The sequence below is a fragment of the Sebastes umbrosus genome, chromosome 4 (assembly GCF_015220745.1).
Source record: "Sebastes umbrosus isolate fSebUmb1 chromosome 4, fSebUmb1.pri, whole genome shotgun sequence".
Taxonomy (NCBI): Eukaryota; Metazoa; Chordata; class Actinopteri; order Perciformes; family Sebastidae; genus Sebastes; species Sebastes umbrosus.
Window position 1 is genome coordinate 38704459 of NC_051272.1, and position 13225 is coordinate 38717683.

The following is a 13225-nucleotide window of genomic DNA, read 5'->3' on the forward strand; positions in this document are numbered from 1 at the left end:
TGTAGAAGAGGGTCCAATAGACCACAGACATGGATGTAGAAGAGGGTCCAATAGACCACAGACCATGGATGTAGAAGAGGGTCAAACCGACCATGGATGTAGAAGAGGGCCCAACAGACCATGGATGTAGAAGAGGGTCCAATAGACCACAGACCATGGATGTAGAAGAGGGTCCAGTAGACCACAGACCATGGATATAGAAGAGGGTCCAATAGACCACAGACCATGGATGTAGAAGAGGTTCCAATAGACCATAGACCATGGATGTAGAAGAGGGTCCAATAGACCAGAGACCATAGATGTAGAAGAGGGTCCAATAGACCACAGACCATGGATTTAGAAGAGGGTCCAACAGACCACAGACCATGGATGTAGAAGAGGGTCCAATAGACCACAGACCATGGATGTAGAAGAGGGTCCGACAGACCACAGACCATGGATGTAGAAGAGGGTCCAATAGACCACAGACCATGGATGTAGAAGAGGGTCCAATAGACCACAGACCATAAATGTAGGAGAGGGTCCAATAGACCACAGAACATGGATGTAAAAGAGGGTCCAGTAGACCACAGACCATGGATGTAGAAGAGGGTCCAATAGACCATGGATGTAGAAGAGGGTCCAGTAGACCACAGACCATGGATGTAGAAGAGGGTCCAATAGACCACAGACATGGATGTAGAAGAGGGTCCAATAGACCACAGACCATGGATGTAGAAGAGGGTCCACTAGACCACAGACCATGGATGTAGAAGAGGTTGTGTCCTGGTCTTTTGCACTGCGTGTAGTAAATAAACAACTCCATTAAATCCTGTTGATGTCATGCTACTAGCACTACTAGCTACTAGCGTTACTAGCTACTGGCCGATAGCCGGTTGTTTGGGAACAGAGAAGTTAATACATCCACCACGGTACAGGTTTACAGCATACAGCCATACGGTGTTTTAGAAGATAAGAAAAGTGATGAATTACAGCCAATATATCCATTATTACAGCCGCATACAGCTAGCAGGAAGCTGGCAGAACCAGATATGTGACATGAGCGTGCAGGGCGGTGCGGTCTCGTGGGTCTGATGACCGTTCATTATGGCGAGGAAAATAACTCTGGATTCAGCTGTTAGTTCATTTTACTACTTTTAGGACATTGTGGTTTAAATGAGGATATGTAAGTGTTCCTACTGGAGGTTGATTTCTATCCTCTGATTTACAGACGTCTTTTTACACATCCGTGAACACACACTCATTGGTGTTTTCAGTCCAAAATGGCGGCAGCGCTACAGCAGCGCCAACTAGCAGCTGTTGTCAAAAACGCACCAGAGTTTTGTCTCTTCGCCTCTCCTTCAGTTATTCACTTAAACTCTCTTTAGATCACATGTATGTTATGGAATAGAAATAATCAACTTGGTTTGGTGTGTTCTTCTTCAGGTCCTGGGTGGCGAGCAGAAGTCCGGCCCTCCAGCGCTCCTGTCTCAGACTTTGATTTTGATGTAGTGATTGGAGCCGATGGACGCAAAAACACATTAGACGGTGAGAACAACCGGGGCTGGGGCCGAAAAGTCCAAAAATTACGTCCTAATGTCTTTTCCTAACCACTTCTCCTTGACCTCGATGGAAAACGTCATGAGGTCAAGGAAAGATGAGAAGGAGAATTCAGAAGGACTCAGGAAAAGATAACCGTGGTGTTCAGAGAGTCCGACTGGACTTCACTAGGCTCTGTGATTATGATGCGACCCTGACGCAGGTCAGCCGTAGAAGATGGACTATAAACAGTGCATCTGACACTTCGGCCCGTTCATTCTCACCATGCTGATGCATGCAGGCTATATAAGGTGCTATCGATAACGTTGATAACATTCAGTCACTAGATGTCGCCTTCTCCCTCCTCCGTTCCATTACATTCACTTTACAACAAGTCGTTTCCAGACACTTTCCATCAATCTCAGCCATTAACTGACAACCCAGAGATGCCACGTGATACCAACCTCGTTTTACTATTGGCTCACAAGGCTTGTGAACCAAACGTCAGATATCTTCCACGGAGATAAACAAAACATTCAATTTGAACCCGTCAAAATTTTAAAAATGATTAATTCACAATCATAATAATTTTTTTCAGGAAAAGTAATACTTTTATTCAGCACCTTTCTTAAAGCTCTGTGGATGTATTCTTTAAAAAAAACATATATTTGTTTACATAAAAATGTTATCAGTAAGAAATTTAAAAATAAAGTGAGACAAAATGGTTGTCACTGTCCACTCATTTATCAACAGGTATCCCGATTAGTATATGACTGTATGAAAATCATGGTTAAATCTATGCATGAGAGGCATATTGTTTGTTTTCATGAACGGCCGAATGGTGCGTCGCTTTAAATGTTGCGGCCGCAAGGAATTGTGGGACGACATTTTCTCCATTTCTTTTTAAAGGATGCTCCAGTGTATCTGATGCTATAGGACAGGAAGCACCTTTCCTCAGCATTTAGAGGATTGGACCAGCTCTTACCATGGCTGCTACTCAGATACCTCCCAGTCATTTCACGTAGTCAGGAACCTTCCGAAGAAAAAAGACTTAATAGACAAATAGGAGTGGTGCTGTGGGATAAACTACGGCGGTTGATATGGTTCCAAATGAGTCCTAAGAAAAATGTTTGTTGCAGTCAAAGCACTTTTTGTTATTACAAATGTAAAACTGTAGAGCACCCAGATACTGACATTTCTGTTCCCTGCATTCAAACGGCCCCGATGGAGCTGACCATGGATGGATAAAGAGAACGGAGCTGACGGCAGAGCTAGAGACCACCTTGGAGAAGTTAGAGGAAGTAGACATGTGGGACTACGTCCACTTTTCAAAATAAGGTGTTAACAAAGGGAACTGTATCTACAAAATACATCTATGGAAATAAGATTGATGGATTATATTCACCAGAAGTATAAAACATTACATGTCCCTTATAAATTAAAAAGAAAATACCACTAATCTGTGAGGGAAATGTCTTTATTCTTTGATTTTTGGGTTGGTGGAAAATATGTAATAAATAATTCCTGACAATGATCCTGATATATTTGACTTCAGGACATCTCTGACTACATACATGCTGAAAATCAAACATTCTTACTGGATTCATTGAGATATTTTCCAAAGTAAAAGTCTCTAGAAGTGTATGATTCAACTTGTTCCCATGGTCTAGTGTTAAAAAAGTTAACAAAAATCACAATAAATCGTAATATCAAATCACAATACTTAAAAATCGCAATACATATCGAATCTGCACCCAAGTATGGTGATAGTATCGAATTGGGGGATAGGAGTATCATCCCAGCCCTAATTTATATAGTTTAAAATCATCGGTTAATGACATATTTTTCACCACAGGTTTCCCTCTGCAGGGTTTGTTGCTCAGGTTTTTCTTCCCCTCTTGGCAGGTTTTGGTCGCAAAGAGTTTCGAGGGAAGTTGGCCATCGCCATCACGGCTAACTTTGTCAACAGAAACACCACAGCAGAGGCAAGAGTGGAGGAAATCAGTGGCGTGGCATTCATCTTTAACCAGAAGTTCTTTCTGGAACTCAGGGAGGAGACAGGTGAATTAGAAAAACAATGTGACACCAGCAGCCCAGACTCCAAAGACCAATTTTCTCTGATGGTCAGGTTGCTTCTCCCACTCTAATTGCTCTTTCTTGCAGCATTTAAGTCCCCTTTGTTAAGTTAACCTGCTCCTGTTTACAGGAATTGACCTGGAGAATATAGTTTACTACAGAGACAACACCCACTACTTTGTCATGACGGCAAAGAAGCAGAGCCTGCTGGACAAAGGAGTCATCAGAAATGTGAGTTTGCACGCACACACACACACACACACACACACACACACACACACACACACACATTTACACAAACACACACAAACACACACGCACATACACACACACACACACACACACGCACACACACACACACACACACACGCACACAGACTTGCACATGGCTTCTTCATTCATCCATTTTTTTATATCCATACATATACTGTGTATACTGCACTATATTGTAATTGCACTACTATAAGTATCCTACTAGTATCATCATTTATTAGTACTATATTAGTATCAATTATTTTTAACTCAAGATGTTTACATTTTTCCTGTATTGTGTTAATTGTACTACTGTACGAGCCTCTGCAATTAGGCTACCCCTCAGGGACAAATACAGGGATCTGTATTGAATTCAGTTGAAAAACAAACATATAGCCAACTAACATCAGCCAACATTAGCTAGCGTTAGCATTAGCCAGCTGTCTAATAGCAACAGGGCAGGTGCCGGTGGTCTCTCCTTCATGGATGAAACCTTCAGTCCAGTCGCTGTAGCTCTTTGTTTGGATTCTTTTGGGGATCTTTACAGACGTATCTGCCCACGTTTGATTGTTTCAACTCTTAGCTGGATGCACCAGTCCAACGTTTGGACCACTTCACCAAAGCCAGCTGTCTGACTAATTTCCCTGTCAGCGTTCACCCTGGGCATGACCTAAATTATACCCTCGTGGGGACACGCTCATGTGATTGGCTGATAAGGAGGGAGACATCTGATTGGCTACAGATAATTCCCTATTGAAAAAAATGCATTTGCAGATCGGTGCACGTCAGGGCATGGATGTATTAAGGTCAGGGGAGTCTCATAAAACCCACAGAGATGCGTTGAAGTTGACACATGACAGCAGTTTGTAAATGCAGGTTCAACAGTTTGTATATAAATGGTAAATGGTAAATGGACTTGCATTTATATAGCGCTTTTCTAGTCCTCAGACCACTCAAAGCGCTTTACACTACATGTCAGCATTCACCCATTCACACACCCATTCACACACTGATGGCAGAGGCTGCTAAGGTGCCAACTTTGCCCATCAGGATCTAATCTAAAGACTCATTCACACACCGATGGCTATGCCTTCGGGAGCAGTTTGGGGTTTAGTGTCTTGCTCAAGGACACATCGACCACCGACCTTCCGATTGGTGGACGACCTCCTCTACCCTCTGAGCCACAGCCGCCCCGTATATAAATGTAACAACATCCCAATATGTTTTGATGAAAATTGCAAATACTTTAAAATACATATATGTGTATATTTCTATTACATTTATTTAAAACAAGACATAGTTGTGTGTTCATCAGAAATGTATTTGTGAACCTTATTTTTTTATGTGGATATGTTTTACATTTATATACAACGATAACTCTTTATAATAATTAAAATATTTTTGTGAGGAGTCATTTATATATATATATCACAAAATACATTTGTGAATATTGAGGCTGATCTGACCCCATAGTCAACAGTTCGTTGGGCGATTGGGGTGTGTTATGCTAGTAGTGGCTGATGTAACCTGCAGCAGAGATGAGGAGCTACAGAGGTCTGATGAGCTCACTTCTTTCGACCTCCACACCTCCAGATGGTTTTTAATTTCTAAACTTGTAGTCTGACTCTGTGACATCGCAGCTCCCTCTGGAGTAATAAAAGGATTTATACAATTTTTCACATAAATGCAGTAGTAGGCCTACCCCAATGTTTTTTTTTGAAAACGCATAACTTTTGCTCCGTTTATGCCTAGCGTCCACACTACTGCGGCGTTTTTGAGCCCCTAAAACAAAGACGTACGAAAACACTGCTGACCCCGTTTTAGTTTTAAACCTCCGGGAGTCACGTTTTAGTCTGGACGGACAGAAACGGAGACCTTTGATAACAATGACGCAGACACCCACGTTCGCCTCTTGATTGGGTCTCATCGGTCATGACGTGACCTTCCCTGATTCGTCACGCCCCATCACGTGAACCTTTTCGGGAAGAAAACAAACGACATCAGCCTCGACCACCAGTGGTTCATTTCAACATGGATAACCAGTTCCAAGCGTTGCTGACCTTGTTGTCTCTGCTAGCAGTTGTTGTGCTGTTAAATTCTGCATTTTATAATGATGCTACTGCCTACATGCGCAGGAGGCAAGCTACAGTATTATTTGAGCGCTTTGCATCAATTCCTGTGTCCAGCGCTGCTTCCTGTTTACACATGCCCAGTGTACGTGCCCAGTGTGGTACGTGAATGGTCATTTGATGTGCGTTTTCAGGTGTGGTAGTATAGACGGAGATTCATTCTGATACGGCCCTAAAACACTTGTCTGGACGGAGATCATTTTCATTTTAAAACGCCGTTGTTGGTGTGATGACCTGCCTGTTTTCATGGTGTGTACCAGCAGTTTTGTTGCTGCTTCTGGTCTAATGTAGATTAATTTAGCCCATAAATCTGTCACATACCAATTTGCATATCAGTGACGTCATTACGTAACTATTTACATAAATACAAGATTTAAAAAAGTGAAAGTTAATAAAAAATGTAAAGTTGAATCATCTAGAGTAAAACCAAGGAAGAGGGAGTAACTTGGACAAACAGTTGGATTAAGTGATTGGTCATTAGACCCACACAGTCCCTGTCTGGCTGCTGATTGGTCGACTCAACGTGCTGCAGCCCTCCCCACTTAAAGGTCACCTATTATGCAAAATGAACTTTTCCATGTCTTTTAAACATCAATATCTGTCCCCAGTGTGTCTACAGGTCACCATAGTATCATAAAAGACCATCCTCTCTTTTTCTCCTGCTCCGTTTGTCCGGAAATGGGTGTAGAAAATCACTTTGCAGCTTTTCCTTACTCCTGTGACGTCGGTGACGAATTTCATGCCATATAAGGGTTTCCTGTTAGAACAACGGAGAACCTGCAGCTAGGTGACCCCGCCCACAGAGTGACTCTCTCTGGTCCGCCTCTTAACTATAAGCAAAGTCTGCTCCTACTTCTGTTAGTCTGCAAGAACCAGCAGAAACTCCCATCATCTGAGATAAATATTACATGTTCTTTCACAAAGGCTTTATGTAATTACACTGTTTAAACAGCTGATATGAAACATTGATTTGATGTTATGCATGTAGAAGAGTACAGGTAGTAAATAGTGACTGTAAGCAACACAACACATTTCTGTTTCACAGTCAAACTTTATTTGAGTAGACAGATGACAATATTAATTATACACCGCATTTTTAATCCCACCTGCAGTTATGTTGACATGGTACACCATAAAGTCTATTTCAGCTACTGTAAACTACGGCAGGCTAAGCTCAGGTGAGTGTAACGTTAACCGGTCTGTAGTCATGGTAACACAGAGACAGCTCCTACAGTAAATAATATACCATTACTCTGATTACTTTACTACATTTATCAGGTGTCTTTTGCCAGAAATAATGAACTGACTACTGTTTCACATCTTCTATTTTCCACCCTGATGGTCGCTGTGTTTACACACCGTCTCATAGCGGTAGCATGTAGCTACATAGCGGTAGCATGTATAAATAGCATTATTTACCTGAGAAAAACCTGGAATCTTGACCGCAGATGTTGTTCATTTCTCGCTGATTTGGGATCAGATTCCTCCGGTAACGTGCGCTGGGTGAAGTTTCTGGTTTATAAACTTTGAAGTAGTTTATAAACTCTTCCTGCTGCTTCTCCCTGTGTAGCTCACGGAGCTGCACAGAGAGCTCGGGGGAGATAGTGATGCTGTGTTGAGGGCGTTTGATTGACAGCGCAGAGCAGGAAACGCTGACCAATCAGAGCAGAGTGGGAGGAGACAGGCTCTGAATCAGGGCGTTTCAGACAGAGGCTGAATGAGGCTCTAATCTAATCAGGCATATTCAGGCAGACAGTATGAGAAGAGTAAAGGGGTTTTTGAACATGACAGCATGTTAACATGTTCTAGTACAACATTAAAATACATCTATGAATCTGGAAATGAGCATAATATGAGCAGTCAGTCCAGAGAATCACAACCACATGAGAACACATTCAATGAGACATACCGGCGACTCTGACGATATTGTAATACTTGTTTTGACTAGTTGTCTATTAATATTGTTCCTTACAGTTTGTGTTGATGAAAGTAAGACTGAAACACACACTCGTAAGTAGGGATGTCCCCGATTCGAGTAGTTTCTGCCAATACCGAGTCCCAATCCGATACTTCTATTTTCCTAGATAATACAGCTGCACAATGCATACTTCAAGTACATTAAAGTTATCGAAATCAGTGTGTGTGTTTGACCGATCAGCGACCGTCATCCCTACAAACTCCATTCTGAAAGTTCCGGTACTTCCAGAAAGTACTACCCTTTGACCAGGGCCTTTTTGGGGGGTGGAAGATCCCTGGAAAATGTCACCGGAACTTAATGTAGACCCTGGTCCCTACGGTCGAAACGCAACGAGTTCTTCAAAAGGTTCTTAGTTCCGGTGGAAAGTTCCTGCGGTGGAACCGGGGCTTAAAGGTCACCTATTATGCAAAATGCACTTTTCCATGTCTTTTAAACATCAATATCTGTCCCCAGTGTGTCTACAGGTCACCATAGTATCATAAAAGACCATCCTCTCTCTTTTTCTCCTGCTCCGTTTGTCCGGAAATGGGTGCAGAAAATCACTTTGCTTTTTTTCCTTCTCTTCTGACGTCATTAGAGAAATGCAAGCCATGTAAGGGTTTCCTGGAACCAGAGCAGAACCTTCAGCTAACTGACCCCGCCCCACAGCGCGTCACTGTCTCTCCTCCTCAACCGAACTTGAGCAAAGTAGCCCCTACTGTTAGTCTGCAAGAACCAGCAGAACAGTCTTCATGTAATCCCATCATCTAAATATAACATGTTCTTTCACAAAGGCTTTATGTAATTACACTGTTTAAACAGCTGATATTTATATATTATATATATTTGATGTTATGCATGTAGAAGAGTACAGGTAGTAAATAGTGACCTGTAAGCAACACAACACATTTCTGTTTCACAGTCAAACTTTATTTGAGTAGACAGATGACAATATTAATTATTCACAGCATTTGTAATCATCAGTTATGATGACATGGTACAGGAGAAAGTCTTTCAGCTCCGGTAAACTATGATAAGCTAAGCTCCGGTGGTCTGTAGTCATGGTAACACAGAGACAGCTGCTACAGTAATTAATATACTATTACTCTGATCTTCCATACATTTATCAGGTGTCTTTTACCAGAAATAATGAACTGACTACTGTTTCACATCTTCTATTTTCCACCCTGATGGTCGCTGTGTTTACACACCGTCTCATAGCGGTAGCATGTAGTTAACCCGTTAGCATGTAGCTACATGCTAACGGGTTAGCTCTGTATCTCCCATCTGCTCTCAGCTGTCTGCTCACAGCTATCTGCTCTCAGCTGTCTGCTCTCCTCTGGGATGATTCTGTCGGTCATTTCTCACAGATGGATCTGTAAAGACAGACGTAAAACAGAGTGTATGTTTACGGTTTACAGAGTTGATGCAGAAGGTAAACACTGAGCTAACTAACAGAGATATAAATAGCATTATTTACCTGAGAGAAACCGTCAGGAAAACCTGGAGTCTGGACCGCAGATGTTGTTCATTTGTCGCCGATTTCTGATCAGATTCCTCCGGTAACGTGCGCTGGGTGAAGTTTCTGGTTTATAAACTTTATAAACTCTATTTTTAGCTCCTCTTTCTCCGTGGGCCAGAGCTGCTCCGTCCTCAACACAGTGTTGAGGACGTTTGATTGACAGAAACGCTGACCAATCAGAGCAGAGTGGGAGGAGACAGGCTGTAAATCAGGATCTCTCAGACAGAGGCTAAATGCAGGCTGAGTGAGAGAGACACTATGAGAAGAATAAAGGGTTTTTTGAACATTGCAGCATGTAAACATGTTCTAGTACAACATTAAAATACATCTATGAACCTGGAAATGAGCATAATATGAGACCTTTAAGTGTTTCTTGGGTAGACAATACTGTGTGTGTTCGCCAGCAGCCAGGGCAGTGAGTGATGGGCCTCCATAGGGGATGATAATGGAATTGGGCTCTAATTAGATGCTAGCTCGAACTCCCACACACTCACAAACACCACTGACACACACAGAGACATTATGAGTCAGAGGTTTCGTCTCAGTGAGAGTCGCTGTCCTCTACAGAGATTAGACGGTATAAATGAAGATATTATTATGGCATCAGGGTGCAGTGTGTTGTTAACCCTCCCACCCAGAGCTTGCCAGGATAATCATCTGAAAATACACACACACACACACACACACACACACATACACATATACACACACACAGGTGTTGAAACTGTGCCTTGCTGTGCCCTCAGTGGTCTCTATCTCATCTTACATTGCCCATTAGTGCAGAGTGATATCTCACTGCGTCAGCTGTGTTGCACCATGTGGCCAAAGCTTCAGAGGCCTCCTCAGTGGTAATAGCTCACTGATTCCACTAACGGATTAACTTGGTTTTATCATTATGCCCCTCTTGCAGTGAAACACACTAGTCTAAATTTATTTTTCATTTGAGAATTATCAACCTCGTGTCTTGGTCCAAACCGCCATTCTGGTTCTCATGAAATTCTGTTTTGATAAAAACATGAGATAATGATGCTTCTCACTTTGGTAACGAGTCAAAACAACATGACATAGTTATTTCCTGAGTGACTCGAAGGGAGAAGGCATGACACATGGCAAGGGCAACATGTTGGATCACTCACTACTGTGGAGTTCAGTCTGGCCTACAACGAGCCACAAGCTGCAGCAGCAAACTGGACTCTTGTGATCTGGAAAATTACAAGTCTGACCATTAAATGGTGTTTTGCTGAATGCCAAAACGTCTGAGAATTAAAGCTGTAGTACGCAGAATATTTTTGGCATCAGTGGGCAAAAATCCCGTAATAACCTTTCAGCATATTGTAATTCAAGTGTTCTGAGAGAAAACTAGACTTCTGCTCCTCCTCATGGCTCTGTTTACAGGCTTTAGAACATCTCAGCCCGTGACGGGAGACTTTGACCAATCACAGGTCATTTCAGAGAGAGAGAGCGTTCCTATTGGCTGTGCTCCGGCTGGTGGGCGGTCTTGGTATTTCCTCAACTGATCTCAACATGGCTGCCGGGTCACAAACTTTCTCATTTTACAGCTTAACAGTACACTACAAGATGATTCTGAGAACATCTGAGGAGAGAAATAGGCATTAACGTAACAGAATATTGATTCATATTTGATCAGCGCTGCCTAGTTTGACCGTTTGATCAGGGTTTGAGAGTGATTGACAGCTGCTCAGAGACGGCAGACTCCAGATCAGCTCTGATTGGTTGTTTTCCTCCGGCACATGACTTCTTTCAGGTTACCTGTCTCATGTACTACTGTCAGGATATAGCGACCGTTTTATAAAAATACCTTTTTTTAATCCTATTTGCTCCAATCTGCCTACTGCCTAGACCAGTGGTTCTCAAACTTTTTTCACAAAGTACCACCTCAGAAAATATTTGTCTCTCCAAGTACCACCATTATGACCGATGTTAAAATAGAGTAGCATAGGCCTACCCTATTCAGCAATGCCCAGTTCACGCAGGAGGCAAATTTATTCCTAATAAGAATATTACTTATTGTTGACCTTTGTCAGCCACGCTGTACAAAGGAGTAGTACTAGAACTGGCACTTAAACTCTTCCACACAACTCTCATACTACGCATGGGCAGCCTCTCACACTAGGCCTGCACCATATGAGGAACATCTGCCATGTGTGATAACACTGTTCAATACTGAGATGATGATATGACTTGCAATAAATAAACAAATATTGAAGTGAGCATATTAGTTATACATATACATATACTGTATTTAAAATAGAACTAGGTTAAATGTTGCTTCTAGAGCAGCAACAGTAAAGCTCACAACAGCAAAGTCACCATATAAACTCCTTAATATCTCACTGGAAACAATCTAAAGTGGTGGACACACTGCCCGCATGAGACGCGTGTGGCGGCTGCGTGGCGTGTTGTTTTTTATTTCGGCATCCATGTTAACAGGTTAGAGTGGACAAACTTCCTGCATGAGACGCGCATCTATTTTATAGAACAGAAGGCTCGCCTATTTTTCAGGCGAGCCGCTCGCATCTCAGCTGCGTGTCTCAGCAGCAACAGACAGTGAAGGTGATCTAGTGACAGTAAATTAACATCATACCAGCAAGATTACTACAGTTTCCATGTTCAGACATCTGTAGAATATGTCACAGACAGGGAAAGTGATCTATCTATTAACTTCATACCAGCAAGACTTTACTACAGTTTCGAGGTCTATCTGTAGAATATGTTACGGAGATGAAAAAAAGACTTATTTTTAAATCAACACTTCCTGCTTTCATTTCAAAATAAAAGCCCTCAGGCGTTTTTTCTATAGACAGAATCCCTTCATTTGTTAACACGAGGCTTTTATTCTGAAATATGTGCCGGACAGTGATGTGGAACAAGCAGTGACTTGGAAAGCATCATAAATGAATACAGTACGGAGTTTTAATTGTGGATTATTACTATTATTTACTAATTACCACACGTTTCTGAACCTTTCTCTGTCTAAAATAAATATAAATTATATTTATCATGAAGTTAAATGGCCATTAAAAGGCAAACTCTATGCAGAAAGAAAGGGCTGACAGCAGCAGCAGAAACACAGCTGACAGGCAGCCGACACGCAGCCAACAAGCGTCTAGTGTGAACACCAGACTCCTGCATCACGCAGCCACCACGCGACGCAGCCACCACGCGACGCAGACGCCACTTGCTCCTGACGTTGGTAGTGTGCCCATGGCTTAACATGTTCATAAAATAAATCATATTCCTGACATGAAAATACTAAGTGTAGTTTATAAAGACTGAAGAACACAGACATCAGACAGTTTCAGTCCTTCCTCTGTCCTCTGTCCTCCTGTCCTCTGTCCTCCTCCCTCTGCTACAGTAACATTAGGGCTGATAGAGGGAAGAGGGGCTGTTTGGTTTCAGCTGATGAGTTTACAGGTAAGATATGTGACAACCTAACCTAAACAGTCCGACTACACAGCCTACTGCCAGCTTTAGTTTTAGCTGGTGTGGCCGAGGGTTTATGATTCTTTATGAAGATAATAAATTAATAACACAGAGGCTCAGTCTGCAGCGCATCACCGCTTCACGCCTTCTACTCCTTCACAATAAACTCCCCGGACACTGAACACTGGATCACTGCTGACCAGGGAACTAAAGTCAGATCACTGCTGACCAGGGAACTAAAGTCAGATCACTGCTGACCAGGGAACTAAAGTCAGATCACTGCTGACTAGGGAACTAAAGTCAGATCACTGCTGACTAGAGGGAACT

At 42.4% G+C, this 13225-nt stretch overlaps 1 protein-coding gene across 20 annotated transcripts in view; it reads left to right on the top strand.

The window, feature by feature from the left end:
- The window catches only part of mical2b (microtubule associated monooxygenase, calponin and LIM domain containing 2b), a 130611-nt gene that overhangs the window by 43895 nt on the left and 73491 nt on the right, over nucleotides 1–13225 (top strand). For all 20 annotated transcript variants that reach the window (XM_037766177.1, XM_037766176.1, XM_037766156.1 and 17 more), the window contains exons 5-7: nucleotides 1426–1527; nucleotides 3424–3579; nucleotides 3725–3825. In XM_037766177.1, coding sequence (XP_037622105.1) covers nucleotides 1426–1527; nucleotides 3424–3579; nucleotides 3725–3825 — 359 coding nt within the window. The remainder of the gene's footprint in view (nucleotides 1–1425; nucleotides 1528–3423; nucleotides 3580–3724; nucleotides 3826–13225) is intronic.